The sequence below is a fragment of the Carex rostrata genome, chromosome 1 (genome assembly GCF_964058835.1).
Source record: "Carex rostrata chromosome 1, lpCarRost1.2, whole genome shotgun sequence".
In the NCBI taxonomy this organism is placed as follows: domain Eukaryota; kingdom Viridiplantae; phylum Streptophyta; class Magnoliopsida; order Poales; family Cyperaceae; genus Carex; species Carex rostrata.
The window spans coordinates 5,969,456-5,988,613 of record NC_135918.1 but is presented as its reverse complement, the minus strand read 5'-3'; the positions used below and the strand labels follow the sequence as shown (position 1 = coordinate 5,988,613).

Below are 19,158 nucleotides of genomic sequence, written 5' to 3'. Positions count from 1 at the left end.
TGGGTCAAAAGCTTTAACCACTACACTACAGTATCACATGTGATAAAATCTAGTCAATATAATATTTATCTTAAACTTTCATGAAGTCTTTATTTTTCTACAAATTTGATTTAAGTTATAATTATCTAAATACAATATATAAATTAATTAAAAATAATATATATAATAGACGTATCGTATCTTATATTTTTCAAAATTGCCGTATCACCGTACCCGTATCGTATCCGATACGATACCCGTATCCGTATTTATGCAACATAGATATACAATTTCAGTTTAAAAAATATATATAAATACAGTAGGAATACAAATAATTATTTATATTTATATACTTAAAATTTCAGATATTTATTAGTACGGATACAAATACGAAAATTATATATTCTTCTTTTTTAAATTCAAATATTTATTTGTTTTAGAATTATATATATTTGGAGGGAAGAATATTTTTGTGTTTAATTATATATATTCAAAAAAATAAGAATATACATAATTTCCGCATTTGTATCCACACAAATAACAATGTTAATGATTAATTTTTTACTAACGAGATGTATAATTTTTTTAATGACATAGCATGATAAAAAAATATTTTATTCACCGAACATCCTAATTTTATCTTCATTTTTTACTTTCATTTCTAACGAAAAAAGTAGTATATTAATTAATATATATGAGTAAACCTATGATGTCCTTAAATTCATCAAAGATAAGCTCTTCAGTGAGCTTAACTCAATATATAAATCCACAAAACTTCATGCTGTAACCAAATATGTACTGATTCCCTACTAGTCAGATAAATAGTTGAGTAGGTGATGATGGGGCTTGAGTGTTGGGACTTGAGATTATGTGTCCATGACTCCATGTACCTTTTGCAACAAGGAACAAATGCAATGCAAATTCATTGGCCTATTATTTTTTCTCTCTCTGTAAAGTATACCTTGATATGGCAAAGCAACTCTTTTTCTCAATTTATAAGAAATTAACCATTTCTTCTTCATAAAACGAACATTTCACATAGTAATTTCCAATTAAATTAAGACCTCAAATACATTCTGATGACTCCGAGGCCGCAAATTCACCTGGATCATCATCGATCACCTCGCCGATTTCTCCACCTGTCATGCTGGACTCAGACACTCTCCTGTGCTCTATCCTTTGTCTCCTTTTATTCATTCTCTCCCTCCATTTCCTAAGCCTCTCAGTCAATTCCCCCATCTCCTCCTTTTCCCTTTCCATTACCTTCTTCCTTCCTCTCTCAAGATCAGAAGGCTTCTCTCTTGGCAACCACGACATCAACCCAAAAACAGAGGGTTTCAGGTAGCATCCTATCAGTATCAGAATAAACCCATACATATAAAATGTTGTCCATACATACAAGGTCCACTTCCAATTATACACGAATTGCTTCATCCAAGGAAGTTGTGTTCTTATTCTCACCTGTGATGTATACAGTTGTGGCAGGTCTGCTAAGCCAGCTCTTGGTTTCAATTTGACTGAGATGGTATTTGTTCTGTGGTGGCTCTCTGTATACCGAAGAATTTCGACAGATAGTTTCTGGGTCTCGGTGTGTATACCAAGTAAAATAGGGAGGCTCATGAAGAAGGTATGCATCAGTCGGATCGGCAGGCTCCTAAAACGAAGCATGTAGGGTTGGCTTGATGCCGATTGTATTTCTCCACTGCGCGAGATGGCCTCAGCAGTAACCTAAGAAACAAATTTATATGTGCATGTGACTTCATATCTTTTATCTAGTCTGGTACAATAAATCTGATGCCATGTTTCTCTGGACAAATACTAATAGAGGATCAGATAGAAGGATTAGTTATGATAGAATAAGTCCCAGAGTTGACCAAGTCAACTGGTGCATATTAAAATCAACAGATGAAGGGTTAGTTAGTTAGTTAGTTAACTAGGCTGTTATGTTTTGTAAACCTGTATCTATTGTGTATTAATACACAGTGTTCTTGTACTAAGAATTCAATCAATCAATACAATACCATTCATTTCTCTCTCTCTCTCTCTCTCTCTCTCTCTCTCTCTGTTATAAATTATAATCTTTTTATTCTATAAATACATATCAGATTATCTTAGCCAAGTGGAACAATTATGATAACTTAAGTGGGACCAGACCAATACCGTTTGACTATAGGGAAAGTAAATTATATTTTTTTTTTCTTTTTAGTTGGATCACTTAAAATTAATAAGATCGTAAAATCCCTGTTAATTAATAATATATACCTGAAACATTCCCAGTCGTCTATTATACTCTGATTCTGGCAAAATCAAGTCAAGCACCACTACTACAGAATGGCCTGCTGGTATCCCCCGTCTTCTGGGCCCACCAAAGAATAGTACCGCACTCGGTTCCTTCATTGTATAGTCAAAATAAATAACCTCTTCCATTCTAACTGGCTCATCAACCCAAAACCTCACAATTGAAACCCCGATCAAGATCGAAACTAGCATAACCACAACGAGAATTGCCACAGCAGAGAGTGCCCCAACAAATCCAAACAAGACACGTCGAAGAAAGAAGACAAAGCGGCGTACGAGGATGGACGGGAGCGCATGCGACTCTTCTAGAAGACAGATGAAAGGGGCGATGATACTGAGAAAAGAACTAGAGATGAGGTCAAAAATAAATGCGACCAGCTGGATGAACCAACCAGCGGGAGAGTCGAGAGAGAGTAGATGGTTAGTTGTTTTGGTGAAGGGTTCTTGCATTAGGTGGTGGATTTCTGACTCCATTATAGGAGGTGGTAGGAGAATTTATGGAGAAAATATGTGAAGAGGATGGCTTGTCGCATGAGAATAGAGAAAGCGAATTAGCAAAGGAAGAGAAGATCATCGCTATCACTATCCATCCTAGAGGTTTAGACTCATCTCCTTTTAACTAAGTGCCAGACATGTCCATTATCATATGGTTTGAAATTGAAATTATCGACGTTAATCATTTTTGTTCTCATATAGTAAAGAACATTAACCTAACAAAATCGCAGTCAAGGACTACACAATTAATAGCTTTGGTAATAGCCTAATACAGAACAAGAACGTAATTGTACTCTCTATTGCCGGGAGGACTGAAGAGGATAACATAATGGGACAGAATCAGAATCAGGGGCTTGAAGACAGGTAGCTTGGTTTGCCGCAGAGAGATGACACGTGTCGGCTTGGTACCTATTGCGGCAATGTTGCTCGTAACAGCTGTACAAAAAAATAAAGAGAGACTCAATGCTCTGATAGTCTGATACACTGATGGGTAACTGTTTCAGAGAAAACTGAGCCCAAAATTCTAGGATCAGGCCGACCCAAGTAGGCCCAAAACTCAAATACTAACCTGGGTTAATATCATCCTTTGGCAATGAAATGGAGATGGACTGAGCAAATGCAACCAAGGCCTGAAACTTTGAATGTACACGTAGCAGCTAGGTTCTTGGCTTCTTGCATTCTCCGTTTACCAAAACAAAAAAATGAAAAATAAGTAAAAGAAAGGTGAGAATTAAATTGTGAAGCGTAAATACACAGATTCAGGTATTTTAGAAATCAATACTTATAATGATACATAAGTTATGTTATTATTATTTTTTTTTCCGAAAAAACAATGCAAGCCGTTCAAGAGACTTGTGGATATTTTATGATCATTAATCCACAAACAAAAAGTAAACATTTTCACAGCATTTTCGTCTATGAGGCATTCACATGCAGTATGTGCACACAAATTATTTTCTCCTAGAATGGTAAAAATTGATTATTTGGTGCCACTCATCTTTAAAAGATGCTCCATGCTCTGTCGTTTTCTCTTCAAAAAGACGCTGTTCTTTGCGCCCCTCCATGTGCCTTCCACCTCTCCCCCCTTCGTTTAGCAACAAAATAGCATCGCTGTTCACGAATAATTTAATAATAAGCACCACGGTGAATTGGTGATGCCTTGATGGAGAGGAGATCAGGAGAGTTGGCTTACATACATCCTTGCTAATGTACATATTTCATGTAACGAGTCAAAAACGATTGATAAAGTACACCAGAGTACACTCGTGGTGGGACCTGTCTTTCTGTGACTCACTATGCAGTTCTCTTCAGTATTGATAAAAAGGTCACTCAATTTCCCTCCATTATTTACAGGGCAACTTTTCCATACAGATCTGGTCCGTTCATTTTGAAGTACAGGGTCCAGATTCTGCCAGAGCCCTACATTATCGTACGTATTTGACAGTTATTAGTTATTAGCATAATAAGATATTAATATGTATAGCTTGATCTTGAATGGACAACATCAGATGCCGGGCTTGCCAATTTTGTCTGTCAAATTGGAGAGGATCCAAACCCACAATGAATCTGTAAACGCAAGGCAAAAAATTTTGGAGGGGGTGCACCGTGCACAGAATAGTTACAGTCGAAACTCTGGGTTTCAATATATCACAGTAAATTGGACTAGTGCAGCATGAAAAGGATTATAAAATGTATGCACTATGCGGTCATTCCCTTAGTCGGTACAAAACAAGCACGATTCTCTCTTGTTTACTAATTTCTAGATACCTGTCTAGCCGAATACGGCCATATTTAAAAAAAAAAAAAAAAAAAGATTGGTCTTTTGGATAAATTACACTAGTTAGTGCAACATGAAATAAGAAGAATTTTAATTGAAACGTTGAAAATATTAATAATGAACTACAAATATAATTTGTTGTGGAGCATTTTGTCAAAATAAAATCACCGTTAGACAACTAACAGAGAGCTATCTCTTCATGATGAAATCCTTTCATTTAAGAAAAATATGATCTCTTTCTTTCATTTTGAGAGCAATTTCTTTCATCATGTTTTATTATGTCTGAATATAATCTGTAGTTTTTCTTTCACTCTATTATACGTGGAATAAAATTACACAAAAAAACTTACTGAACTTTATATTATTTAAATATAAAGAATTAGTTTTTAATGTAGTGCCAAATGCACATGGTCAGAAATCAGAAACCTATCTAAAACTAGATTTGACATATAAACAAACACACATAGGTCATGATTTTCTTATAGTTAACTTTTCTTGACTTTGGAACCTTATCTATGACATAGCTAGCACCTAATTTCAAACCCTCTAATAATTAAAAGTTTCCATCACGGACTGGCTGACTGCTGCTAAGAGTTTAAATAAATCAAAAATTAAACCCAAAAATCACGAAGTATAAGCTCAAGTTACTAAAAAAAAACTATATTTATTAAAATGATTTTCTTTCGTATAAAGCATTTTCCAACTATCCCAATACTTCTATTATTTTTCTCAAAGTAGCTATTACTCTTAACTCCCTTTATTAGACCTTAAAAAATTACAACTTAAGAAACAAACAAATCATATTAAGTATAAACTATATAAAGAGAGAGGGGGTAAAACTAGGGTGTTCCTAAGTTTACCAAGTATTTGTAAACTCAACTTCAAAATTAGTTTGTTGAATTGATTTCAAATGACGAATTCAAACCGTTAAAACATGTCTATCTTACAAGTAATGCGTCTACATGCAATAAAAATTAAGTTTCAAATTAATTTAGTATAAAATCAAGCTGTCAAAATTAGAAGGTTTATAAATTAATTTTAATGGATTCATTTTTTCGAACGTGTTTTGACTACTCGACTTTATACAAAATTAATTCGAACATTTAAAATTTTCGCATATAGACGCATCACTCGTAGGATTAGGGGTGACAAAAAAGCTCGTAACTCTTGTGGATCAATCGTGACTTGCATCTGACTCGCTCGCTAACAACTCGTTCATTAGTGGACCGAGCTATTAACGAGCCAACTCATCACTAGCTCAATCCAAAATTAACAAGTTTGAGCTAGAGCTTAGCTCGCTCGCGAGCTGGCAAGCCAGCTTGATCCAAGTATGAATTGTGAATTGATGTGAATTTGTGTGAATTTAGTATGCATGAATTTATTTTGTGAACTATGTTTATATAAATTTGAAGATTTAGTATTTTAGTATTTATGAATTTAGTTACAAACTTAATTTCTAGTAGTTGATTTTATAATATATTATTTAATACATTTGGGTTTTTGACCCATGAGCTTTCACGAGTTGGTTCGGCTCGCTCGTTGTCAAAACAAGCGAGCCACGGCCACTTTTTCAGCTCGGATCCAAATGTTGACTCATTCATGACTTGCTCATTGTTAAAACAAGCGAACCATGAACTTGGTCTAGCTCGGACCTAGCCGGCTCGTTGCCAGCTCTACATAAGATAAACAGATTTTAATAGTACAAATTTGTCATTTAAAACTAATCCAATAAATTTTAGAATTGAGTTCCCAAAGAGCCGTGATTTTTATTGATAGAAAAATTGAAAAACAAAATATTAAAAATAAGAATGGGTCCGTGAAAATTTTAAAAACAGGAAGGGGTACACAGCCCATGGCGTCCCTGAGGGACGCCATGCCAAATTCAAGTCCGACGAAAAAAAAATTTGAAAAACCAGGGATGCCATGCTATTTTTAATCTTCATGGGACGCCATGGCATACCCCAGCCCAAGAATTTCAGCAAAAAAAAAAAAAATAATTAAATTCTAGGGACGCCATGGCATACCCAGTCCCATATACAAACCTCACGAAAGCTCTTTTTTTAGCTGAAAAACGCTAAGTAAAGTTTCGTTTTCAGCTTTTGTATATAGGACTGGGTATGCCATGGTGTCTGAATTAAAAGTCTCTCTTTGATTTTCTTTGTTTTATTTAGGTTTCATAGTTTTCATATTGCATTTAGGTTAAACTATGATTTCTTTTGGGTTAAATGTGGAAATGACAAAAAAATTAGGAATTATGTTTGGTATTGGATGTTTATTATTGAATTTTAAGGGATATCAAGGGACGTAGTGAGGGGATGTTTTACTAACACAACAATACACATTCGAATTGTCTTGATTAAATTGCTCGATTAATAGCTCTTTGGAATTCATTTTCTTTAAGAACAAGGATTTGAGAACCTAAATGATTTTACAAAAACATGTTGGAATTAGTAGAAAGGGTGTGTGTAAGAAAAACAGAAAAGGGCACCAAAAAAAAATTAAAAAAAATGACACACTACTCCGCTGATCTCGGCCCGATAAGTAGCCGGGTGCATTCATGTGCCCCATGTTTGCATTCGCGCGAAGATAAGGGAAAAAAGGATTATGAGTATGCAAAGCACCCTAATTATTGTCAATTTATCGAGAATAGGGAAGCCTGTGTCATATAAAAAAAAATAATAATAAATAAATAGTATCTTATTATGCCCCCACCTTGAAACAATTCCCCAAAAGTCAATTTGTAAAAGAATTTAGAGTTCTCAATTACATGATCTAGAAGAAAATAATTTGGGAGGTCTATTATTTGTATTGTAGTATAATTATGACAAATTTGTTGTTCATGTGTGGTGTGAACCAAAATTACCCTAATTACATCTTTAGTATTCTTTGATATTTAGTGGTAGACATTTGATTCCCAAACAAGATTTCTAGGTTTTTCCACTCACACATTTTTCTCAATGAATTCATGGTAATAGAATTAGCTTAGGTATCAACCGCGAACCCTAGTTTGGATTTGTTTTTTTTAGGGCAAGCAAAGTTTAAGTTTGGGGGAGTTTGATGAACCATATATTAACGCATTATTTGACACATAGTTGACCCAAAACTTACCTTAATCATCATGTTTTGTTGTGTTTTATCTATCATTTCGTTTAATTTTAGTCAATGTTAGTCAAGGCAAAAGATACTGCGCAAGTTGTTAATTATTACAGGATTGGAGCACGAAACCGTACGATTTGCATGTGCACAACAGATCCAAGCCGAATGGAGAAACAAATGGAGGAAACAATCTTTTCTACCGAAATAAAATCCTTTTATTTGGCTAATTTCACCCGCTGATTTGGTTTCCAAATATGAATGGATGTGCATTGCTGGCTGATGGGGGGCCGAATTAATTGATTACCAAAAGTTGAGATTTGATTGGGGGAAAAACGTGATATATTCGGCTCTGGGAAATTAGATGGCATCTTCACTTTTGCATTTTTTTATCATTTTTTCGTTGCTTGTAATTTTTGGGGAGAAGTCGGCCAGAGGAACTAGGAGGTCAGAAGGTTTCATCTTTGCTAGTTGGAGTCAGAGGCAAACCGAAGGAAAAGAGGAAAGTTGCAGCCCGATTCTTCGAATTCAGTTTTAACAAGTCATATTTGATTCCATTAAACTCATAGAAATAGAAGAAAATGAGAAGAATAAAAAGGATTGCTAAAATCAAATTCGAAGAATCAGGCTGCAGCTTTCCTCTTTTCCTTCGGTTTGCCTCTGACTCCAACTAGCAAAGATGAAACCTTCTGACCTCCTAGTTCCTCTGGCCGACTTCTCCCCAAAAATTACAAGCAACGAAAAAATGATAAAAAAATGCAAAAGTGAAGATGCCTTCTAATTTCCCAGAGCCGAATATATCACGTTTTTCCCCCAATCAAATCTCAACTTTTGGTAATCAATTAATTCGGCCCCCCATCAGCCAGCAATGCACATCCATTCATATTTGGAAACCAAATCAGCGGGTGAAATTAGCCAAATAAAAGGATTTTATTTCGGTAGAAAAGATTGTTTCCTCCATTTGTTTCTCCATTCGGCTTGGATCTTTTGTGCACATGCAAATCGTACGGTTTCGTGTTTCAATCCTGTAATAATTAACAACTTGTGCAGTATCTTTTGTCTTGACTAACATTGACTAAAATTAAACGAAATGATAGATAAAATGCAACAAAACATGATGATTAAGGTAAGTTTTGGATCAACTATGTGTCAAATAATGCGTTAATATATGGTTCATCAGCGTCCCTAGAATTTAATTAATTAATTTTTTTTTTAGCTGAAATTATTGGACTAGAGTATGCCATGGCGTCCCGCTGGGACGCTATGGCAACCTCTGCCTTTCCATTTTTAAAATTTTCGCGGTACCTTTCTTATTTTTAATATTTTATTTATTTATTTTCTTATATATATAAATTTTGGCGCAAAGAGATTTGATAAATTTAAAAACACCATATTCTACTATATATATATAATATATAGAGTAAAGCTAGCGTGTGACATGCTCACCAAGAAAGTTTGGTGAGCATAACTCCAAAAGTATATCGGATCGACATCAAATGCCAAATCCAAATCGTTGAAATCCATGTGCTTCATGAGTGATGCATATATATGCAAAATTTTGAAAGTTTCGAGTTTATTTGCTACACGGTCAAGTGGTCAAAGAAATGAACATTTTATTATAAGTTATTTTATATATTCAATTTTTATTATTTCTTTGACCACTTGACCGTGTAGCAAATAAACTCGAAACTTTCAAAATTTTGCATGTATATGCATCACTCATGAAGTACATGGATTTCAACGGTTTAGATTTGACATTTGACGTCGATCCGATATACTTTTGGAGTTGTGCTCACCAAACTTTCTTGGTGAGCATGTCACACGCTAGCTTTACTCTAATATATATATATATATATTGAAAGAGATTGGCTAATATCAAAATGTTTGTTTCTGAACTATAAAACAAACACTTCGGTTTTTAATACATAACTAATAAGCGAAAATTATACAACGATCACAACCAATTTCCAAGAAATACCAGGCTCTGTGTCGTTTATTTGTGCAGGGAGAATATTGTGAAACCAATGACGTGTAGTTTTGTACTAACATGGGAAACTCGAGACAAAACCGTACCATAGGTAGCCTAGCTGGTTTCGTACCGGCCCTTCTGTCCACCTCATTCATTCCATTTCCAATTCGACCTAGCTCTGCAACTGGTGTCACAAGATTACTGTAGCATTTGTTGCTATGATTATACTACTAGATGAACAGTGCTTCCCCATTTTTTATTATTAAGCTCGCACTTATTATATATCAAGTAAATATATTTTTCTTACAACTCACAATTGGTCGACGCGTTAAACAACTTATAATTGTACGGGTATTATATGGAATTTTTTTCATAAACCAAAATTAAAAAAATTAATGTTACGGAACCAATATGATTACTTCTTTTTTTTCAAAAACCATAAGGACCGTGGGGTTCCCACGGTCTCAAATTTTATTTTATTTTTAAAAAAAACAGAATTTTTTTTTCCAGACCATGGGATTCCCACGGTCTCAATTTTTTTTTTTTTTTTATAAAACAGAATTTTTTAAATTTTTTTTTTGTATTAAAATATTAGAAATGTTGAATATATTTCTTTGAAAATAGATGAAATACAATATAATTTGATTTATTAGAAAGACTGCAATAAATAACCCGGATCAATATTTTTCAGGTCGAATTTTTCGCGGCTGTAAGAAAAATTAATATATTTCTTTATGTGTTATTAGAAAAAAATAAAAATGCATAGATTCTGAGTTATTGATCCCGGTTCAAAAGTCACTTCTAGGTAATTCAGAAAATATTGTGATCCTTCTAGGACATTTAATTTATAAAAAGTTATATCTATTTTGAGAATTCTTTTTTAATAACAATCATTAAATAACTTAAAAGTTTTTGTTTTTTTCAAAAATAGATACAACTTTTCATAAATTAAATGTACTAGAAGGATCACAATATTTTCTGAATTACCTAGAAGTGACTTTTGAACCGGGATCAATAACTCAGAATCTATGCATTTTTATTTTTTTCTAATAACACATAAAGAAATATATTAATTTTTCTTACAGCCGCGAAAAACCCGACCTGAAAAATATTGATCCGGATTATTTATTGCAGTTTTTCTAATAAATTAAATTATATTGTATTTCATCTATTTTCAAAGAAATATATTCAACATTTCTAATATTTTAATACAAAAAATTAAAAATTAAAAAAAAATTATGTTTTATAAAAAAAAAAAATTGAGACCGTGGGAATCCCACGGTCTGAAAAAAAAATTTGAGACCGTGGGAACCCCACGGTCTTTATGATTTTTGAAAAAAAAAAGTAATCATATTGGTTCCATAACATTAATTTTTTTAATTATGGTTTATGAAAAAATTTCTATTATATGGCTTCTAGTTCACAGTACCAGGCACCAATTTTGAATTTTTAGGAGGGGGTGTTTAGTGCGAATCTTGCACGGGTGCTGCACAGTACCTGACATGAATAAAGTCCTTGTAGGTGCCAATATTTTGTACCTAAGGGGCGAATATTTTCCAATGCTGATAAGCTTTTTGTACCGTTCACATTTCAATGTTACATTTTCATCCTTGTTTTTATTATTGAATGATCCAAGCTCCTTGATATTGTATTGACTTTTTTTGAATTAGATGTACTATTTCATCACGCTTTTACTATTTCTGCATTCGTCAATGTATACTCGTGAGTAGAGGGACCACAATGAAATGCTAAACAAGTGTTAAAACAAACGAAATGTGACAAGGGACCAAGCATACCAGGCCCTGGGCATGCAAAAGATTCGTCTAAATTTGAGATCTATTAATCTAGATATCAAGTTGGTGCTGGTCCCTTTGCAAGGACAAATAGCTGCTTCTTCTTCTTCTTCTAGTTAGATTTGTATATAGTTGATAATTGAAAATTGGAAACTAACACAATTTATAGAAACAGAACTCTTAAGTTACAGAGTAAAAAGTACCAGAATCAAAGATACATAAAAGGTTGTTTAAACAGTTTATTGGATTGTAGAAGTAATAAATCAAATGTATTTTTCTTTCTATTTTTTGCAATAATAGCATGCATTGCCAGTCGTAAATAGTGCAATGTATAGTCGCATGGATCGATGACCGAATAGAGAATATTAAGAGAACTTTTTTTCATCTTGAAGACTTGAACTAACAGAAAATGAAAGTCTCTTTTTTTTTTATGTGAAACCCGTAGGTGTTATATATTAAATTGTAAAAAAATAAAACGGTTACAATGCCATAAAGTGAAAAACAAAGAAACGAAGTACTTCAACTGGAAAAGTAAATTCCTAGAAAGTAAATAGAGACCTCCACCTACCCAGCTCCTTTTAAGTTTGCAAAAAAAAAAAAAGGTGATGGGTCCGCTTGTCACTTTTCTTTTTCAAAACTCTGACAGCTCTTTCCATTTACCAGTAAAAACGGAAAAGGCACAGCTCGTTATTATGCCTCCGCAGCCCTGATTTTTTACCAGTAACTGATCCTTGTCTTTTATACTGTGTTGTATTACAGTTCGTGCATTGTGCCCAACTACATGCATCTAACTTCATCAATCTGACTTACCAGATTTTTCAAGCTCATCATTCTTGTAAATCTAGCACTGGTTCTGATGATGACCGTTCAAAGTAGCTGTTGTTGATCATATCACCAATGCCTGATCTTGCACATGAATCCTGTTCTGCTATTTCACTTAATGTTTACCCCCACACCACCTTGCATTGTTTGCTAATTTGTGTGAAACTTGAACAACCTCTCTCATGACATGTCTAGCCTTATAATCCATCCCGAACATCCTAGCCTGTATCAATACCCCTTGTGGTGTTGTTTTCTTACCAGTAAAAATCTCCACAATGCGCGCCTTCAACAGTGTCCACATTATATTGCAGAGAACCATAATTTGCCCTTCTTCCAATTTTTCAGTTAGGTGGATGGATGTTTCTGTGAAATTGAGAGGTAGATGATCCACCCTAATTGGCAAATCCGATATTCCCCATGCAGAACGAGGTAGATTGCAGAAAAATAACGCATGTGTGAGATACTCGTTCTCATGTCCACACCTTGGGCACTTTGGACTCCACGTGCGAATTCTCCTATTCATTTCTGCCATTGTGGGGATGCCATCATGCAAGGCTCTCCACAAAAAAGTTTTGATTCTAGGGATGACATGCTTCCTACCCCAGATTTTTCGGAGTGCCTTTTCTTATTTTCCGGATAAACCGGTCTTTGCTGCCTTTGAGTGCTCAACTGCTGGTATCCTTATGCGGTGGTATTCAAAATGCATGGTTCCTGCTCAAGATAACGTAGCTCTAGCATCATCTGCCTTTGAAATGTAAAAACACTGAGTTCAGTGTCAGGCCTAGTACAATCAAAACAGAAAACATACTCCGAAGAGACATTAATTGAGATTTTTATCTTTATCCAGAAAATGCATTGTTTTTTGTTTTTTTTGTTGTTACATGGCCCGTAGGCCAAATGCATTAATTGAGATTCTACGAATAACAATAATCGACAGCACACCGTAAAAAAGACAAATCATCATAACTTGCATTCATTGAAGTATTGACTTGAGCAATAAAAACAAAAATTACTTAATGATCCACATTAAAAGTAGAAATTAGAAAACTAAACCTAAAAGCAGCAACAAAGTTAAAAGGATAAAACAAAAAAAAATAAGAAGAAGAAAGAGTAACACCCATTTTAATACATGAAAATACATTTTACTTCTTTAAATCAGAAACCTTCCATTCTTTCTGGTATAGGTGCCTTGATCACCTCCAGTATCTGCACCACCTCTCCCATTGACGGCCGACTAGATGGGATCTGTGATGTACAAACTAATCCTAATTTCAACATAGGCAACACCTCTTCTTCGGGAAACTCACCCATAACCGGGTCAACACAATCTAACACGTTGCCTTGTTCTAACAGAACCCTAACTTGATCGATCAATATTACCACATCATCATCTCCATACTCCACTGGGCTTTTACCGGTCACCAATTCAAGAATTAACACACCAAATCCATACACATCGCATTTTTCATTTACCCTTAGACTCTGACAAGCAAGCTCCGGTGCCACGTAACCCATCGCTCCTTGAAACCGGCTACTAATAATGTGTTTATCAAGTTTAGGCAACAATCTTGCCAAACCAAAATCAGATATTTTAGGGTTGCAGTTTTCATCCAAGAGAATATTACTGGGTTTGATGTTGTAATGTATGATCGGTGGCTTGAAACTCTGGTGCAGATGTGCAAGTCCTTTGGCTGTGCCAAGTGCAACCTTGAATCGATCAGGCCATGTCAGACCCGTTGACTTTTCTGGATTTTCATGCAACCTTGCATGGAGGCTGCCATGTGGTACGTAATCTGAGATGAGGAGTTGCATTTGGGGTGTCCAGTAGTAACCCTTGAGTGACATCAAATTAGGGTGTCTTGCCTTGCCAAGGATCCTTACTTCTCGGTCGAAATCATCATGGTACTGAATTATATTCGCTGTAAACAACTTTTTGACAGCCACAAATCTGCCTTGTGCAACTGACGCTTTGTAAACTGTACCAAACACACCATGGCCTAATTCCGTAGCTTTATTCAATAATGATTCAGCCCCATCAACCAAATCTTCTGATCTTAAATTATTCTTTGGCCCGAAAATGACCATCTTTCCCACACCAGGGCTACTAGACCGAGTGGAACTAGAACACATGCTCTCTAATGCATTATCTAGCAAACTGATCCTCCTTCTGGCTGATATATTAAGCAATGTAACAAGCAAAACCCCAAGTACAATTAACAGTGCGGCTGAAATCGCAATTATGGCTGAGATGCTTAAAAATTTGCGTCTTTTTGGTAGGGCAGGCCCGTTTCCATAGGTGACAAGGTCATTTCCGTTTCCATGAGGATATGCATTCGGGTCGAGAACTAGCGGTTTGGGAACATCCATTCTGCATGGTTCAGAAACTAAAGGGCTACAGATGCCGAGATTGCCCTCGATGGCACTCTGATCCAGAGTTTGGAAAATACTACCAGTTGGTAGCCGGCCAACGAGCCGGTTGTGCGAAATGTTCACAGCTAAGAGGTTTTGTAATGTGCCGAGTTGCTGCGGTATCTCGCCAGTCAAGTTGTTGTATTCTAGTTGAAGAATTTCAAGTCTTTTCAGATAGGATATGGAGGTTGGAATTGGGCCACTCAAGCTATTGTGAGCCAGGCTCCTGTTTATTTGGGGGAAAAAAAAGAAAGAGAAGGAAAAGAATTAACTGGATTAACCATCTTAAAAAGTAATCAATATATAAATTGTGCAAAAATTATGGGCAGTTTGAGATTGGAGGAGATAACTATGACTGCATTTTTGCGGTTATGACTTATGATAGCTAATTTATTTAGTATTTAGCATTACAAATTTGTAAATAGAGATAGGACGAGGTGACAACCTTGTACATAAACTTTTCTTTAGTTAATACAATTGTTGGCAATTTGCCAACCTTCAAAAAAAAAAATTGTGCAAAAATTCAAAAAAACATACAATAGTTTTGGTTTTTAGAAAATGCTCCTACAAGCATACTGCATTTGATTTTGTCTAAATTTTGCCAAGTTAATCATAGAAGAGTAATCCATAGTATGTTTGAAATTCTCGGCCTAGACAAATATTTATCGACATTAGGAGCATTGCAGAGTTAAGTAAATATGAAAACTATGTTATTTCACAGAACAACTGAAGATAAGAAATCATCACTTACAGCAAGTAGAGTGAGGAGCAATTCTTTATCTCATCTGGAATTGGGCCGCTAAGGGAATTCCCATCCAACTGAAGAACTGCAAGGCTACTCGAGTCGCAAATTTCTTCAGGAATCGACCCATACAGCTCACTGGAACGCAAGTCCAAGACAGTTAAATCCTTAAATAACCCAAGCTCTGGTGGCAGTTGTGCCTTCAGATCATTCCATGATAAGTTTAAATATCTCAAATTATAGAACAATGCCATTTCGGCTGGTATTGTGCCGGTGATGTGATTATTTGACAGATCCAACCAGAGCAAGGTCTCTGCCATACGGGCCGAACCGGGTGGCATCGTGCCTGATAACCCATTAGAGGAAAGGTCGAGTAATTCAAGTCCGAGATTGAACAATGCTTGTGGAATAGTTCCATTAAACCCATTTTCTCTTAAGTGCAGTTCTGTTAGACGGGTGCACTCTGAGACTGAATCAGGAATTGCTCCTGATAACAGGTTATTGGATAAACCGAGATAACTCAGATCCTTTAACCCACTAAATGAGGAAGGTAAGTTTCCTGTTAATTTGTTGTTTGATAGGTCCAAAGTCTGCAATGCTGTCATGTTACCTATCCATTCTGGTATTTGACCAGATAGCCGGTTGTTTGATGCAGAGAGGGAAAGTAGAGAGGTGAGGTAGCGGAATGATTCAGGTAGAGACCCGTCGAGCGCATTGTAGCTCAAATCAACTATGGTCAAATGAGGGCAGAGACCAAGCCCACCAGGTACTGACCCATAAAACCGGTTGCTGCTCAAGTTCAACACCTTCAAGTTGTGGAGATGTGACATGCCTTCTGGGAGTACACCTGAAAACTGGTTATTTGAAAGATCAATAGCTCTTAGTCGAGTAAGTGACCAGAAACCATTAGAGAAATCAGGCGAACCCGAAAGCTGGTTGCTTGACACATTTATGTGAAGAAGGAAGCTACATTGTGACAATGTTGGAGGCAGGGGACCCGAAAACCGGTTACCGGATAACAAGAGAAAACGGAGTGATGAAGGAAACGAACCCGGCAATGGGCCCGAGAATGAATTGAAAGACAGGTCCAGATACCGCAAGGAAGGCATTAGAGATGTATCTTCAGGTAAATTTCCAGAAAAATAATTGAACGAGAGATCGAGTGAGTGCAAATTAGGGAGGAGAGACAGACCAACCGGTACAGGGCCTGATAGGTTGTTGTGAGAAAGAGAAAGAGAATGAAGAGAGGTGAGTCGGTCGAGGCCACGTGGCAGCTCACCCGAAAGGCCGAGAGAATCGAGCGAGAGACGAACCACGCGCGACGTGGCTGGGTTGCATTCCACGTGCGTCCAGCTGCATGGCGTAGCATCAGATTCTGTCCACGTGGCGAGAGCTGCATTCGGGTCGGTGATGGCAGATTTGAAGACTATTAAGGATAAAACCTCATCATTCAATGGCACTGGTAGCTCTGTGGGTGATGCAATAGAGAAGAGAAGGGAGAAGAGTAGAAGGATTTGAAGTAAGGTGTTCATTGAGTTGGTTTTCTGGTTTAACTAATTTCTCTGTCAATCCTTTTCCTTATATTTCTGTTATGTGGGTGCGGTTCTGGATTGGGATGGACATAGAGATTGGAAAATGGAAAGGGATTAGAGAAAGAAGGATGGAGAAGGGGTCACATGTTTATTCTGACAGAAGAGGGTGAAAGTGAGGCTTTCATGGTTTTTCTGCTTGCTAGCTAAATTTCTTATGCTGTGCTACTGCTACGTGACTTCCCTCCAGATGGATTCCTTTGGGCCATTTTTTTTTATTAATATGAGAAACAAAAAAAATATATCCACAATGGAGAACAATTTCGCTAGATTTCAAAAAAAAAAAAAAAAAACGCACGTTGAGAGCTACAGTGTAGCTGGGTCTATAACGTTATAAATCAAGTTAATTTGATCACTAATAATTTCTAACTAACAAAAAACACTGTAGCTGGGTCTATAACGTCCAGCTACATTTTTATTTTTATTTTTATTTATTTATTTATTTATTTTAAAAAAAAAATCACGTTCCTGTAGAAATTCAGTTCTTATTTCGTTTTCGTTAGTGTTGTAAAAAGTGAGGTTTCTTCTTAGAAAAAATTCCAAACCATAGAAAAAAAAAATATACTGTAGCTGGACGTTATGGTTTATAACATTCCGCTTCAGTGTTTTTATTTAATTAATAATCATTAACGACTGGATTAACTAGACGTTATGGTTTATAATATGTAGATACAATATTTTGGAGGTTTCTATTTTTAAAATTTTTTACGAAACTGTATCCTATTATTGATATTTATTTTTTATTTTTCTTATTAATAAAAAAATCGGTTCATTAGGACCTTACTTTTCTTCTGATGATTGGACTACTATTAGTCTACACCGTCAAAAATGTGTTTCTGCTAACACCCGCCCGAGAGAGTTGCGGAAGCAATTAAGGAGAAGTAAATAGTATCATCGTTGTAGTTTAATTTTGAAGGCGCCACTTAAACAAAAACATCCATTTATTTCTTATCTGTTTTTATTTTATTATTTTAGGGGAAAGGCCCGTAGGCATTATTTCTTATCTGTTAACACGGGGCTGTTTGTGGAGTGAGGTTGGACAGACAGAAAGCAACAAAAAGGGTCATGGAGAAGAGAGTCACGTTATTGGAGACTGTATGGTCGCCGTCTGCTAGCTATTACTGGAGAAAGAGAGAGAAACAGAGTGGGGGTAAGAGCAGGAGCATCCGGAGAACAGAGCCATGTAGAATAAGACATGGCGCGACAATTCATGGTGCTGGCGAAAAGGGAAGGTTGGTCCAAGAAAATTAGAACTGGCACTGTGAAACTGTCAAATTATTTTTCACAACTTGCCAGAAGAAAAGATCCTTCTTTCTTATTCGTTTTCTGATATGGAGCGTGAACGAAGTTGTTTTTGAAGTCTTTAATTGGCGCATCAAAAAATGGAGGCATCAGAATCCGCATAAATATTACACAAGCTTCATGAATTTCAACTTCGAACGATTAGTCCGGATTCTGACAAGTTTTCATTTTAGAATGATTTTAAAATGTGTATAAAAGTGCAAAACAATTGTTGACAGCTATTCAATTTTTATTTTTAATTTAGTAAAAACGTGAATGACATCCATTAATAACTGTTTTAAGTATGTCTTAAGATGAGTGAAAAAACTGCTCAGATCAAACTCGATGATCAGATGTCAGGTTGGATCAATCTCCTTTTTGTCAATGTTCTATTTCTTGAAGGGGAAAATTTCTAGTGTACCCATTCAAACTTTTGAAATAGCCAATTTCTCCATAAAAATATCTTAATATCCAATATCCCGTAGAAATTTAACATTATTTTCATTATCCCCTTTTATTCATAAAATTTGTCATTTAGACAAATATACCTCTTTACTTTAAATGAAAATGTCATTTTTAAATAATAATATGATTGAATTGAATAAGAGAATGAAAATAGATGCTTCATCTTCTTCATCTTCACATCTAAGCTCAATCTCTTTTGCTAAGGGAAACTGAAGTTCTTAACCATTTAAGTTAGCTTCTCTTCAAAGGTTCTCTATTCAAGAATCAAGACTTAATTTCGCATAACATGTTATTTGAATCATCAAATTGCTGCTGTGTCTCACAAGTCGCAAAAAAAATATAAAAAATATAAAACAGCCACCAAAGCAAACGAAAGAAACAGAGATAATTAAAGAGCCAAAGAGAAGCTCCGAAGCTATAAAATGAGAATAGGATGCGACAAGCTT

At 35.6% G+C, this 19,158-nt stretch overlaps 2 protein-coding genes across 3 annotated transcripts; both read right to left on the bottom strand.

Annotated features, from left to right (window-relative positions):
* Positions 1-936: 936 nt before the first annotated feature.
* On the bottom strand, positions 937-2,837 carry LOC144565341 (Putative adipose-regulatory protein (Seipin)). Of its 2 annotated transcripts, XM_078315081.1 has the most exons (3): positions 2,242-2,837; positions 1,441-1,707; positions 1,230-1,328 (listed from the first exon to the last, which is right to left on the bottom strand). In XM_078315081.1, the coding sequence occupies exons 1-3, from the start codon at positions 2,749-2,751 to the stop codon at positions 1,317-1,319; spliced, it is 789 nt and encodes a 262-aa protein (XP_078171207.1). In that variant the 5' UTR covers positions 2,752-2,837; the 3' UTR covers positions 1,230-1,316. The 2 variants fall into 2 exon arrangements, with proteins under 2 accessions (XP_078171199.1, XP_078171207.1); XM_078315073.1 differs by having other exon boundaries at positions 937-1,707.
* Positions 2,838-13,158: 10,321 nt separating this feature from the next.
* On the bottom strand, positions 13,159-17,151 carry LOC144554277 (Leucine-rich receptor-like protein kinase family protein). Its single transcript, XM_078302608.1, has 2 exons — positions 15,387-17,151; positions 13,159-14,861 (listed from the first exon to the last, which is right to left on the bottom strand). Exons 1-2 carry the CDS (start codon positions 16,907-16,909, stop codon positions 13,382-13,384), a joined length of 3,003 nt encoding a protein of 1,000 aa, XP_078158734.1. The 5' UTR covers positions 16,910-17,151; the 3' UTR covers positions 13,159-13,381.
* Positions 17,152-19,158: the final 2,007 nt, after the last annotated feature.

Coding starts and splice junctions, on each gene's coding strand:
- LOC144554277 (XM_078302608.1), bottom strand. CDS start 16,909: ATGAACACCTTACTTCAAATCCTTCTACTCTTCTCCCTTCTCTTCTCT. Junction 14,862..15,386: donor TGCTCCTCACTCTACTTGCT/GTAAGTGATGAT, acceptor CCAAATAAACAG/GAGCCTGGCTCACAATAGCT.
- LOC144565341 (XM_078315073.1), bottom strand. CDS start 2,751: ATGGAGTCAGAAATCCACCACCTAATGCAAGAACCCTTCACCAAAACA. Junction 1,708..2,241: donor GACGACTGGGAATGTTTCAG/GTATATATTATT, acceptor TTTGTTTCTTAG/GTTACTGCTGAGGCCATCTC.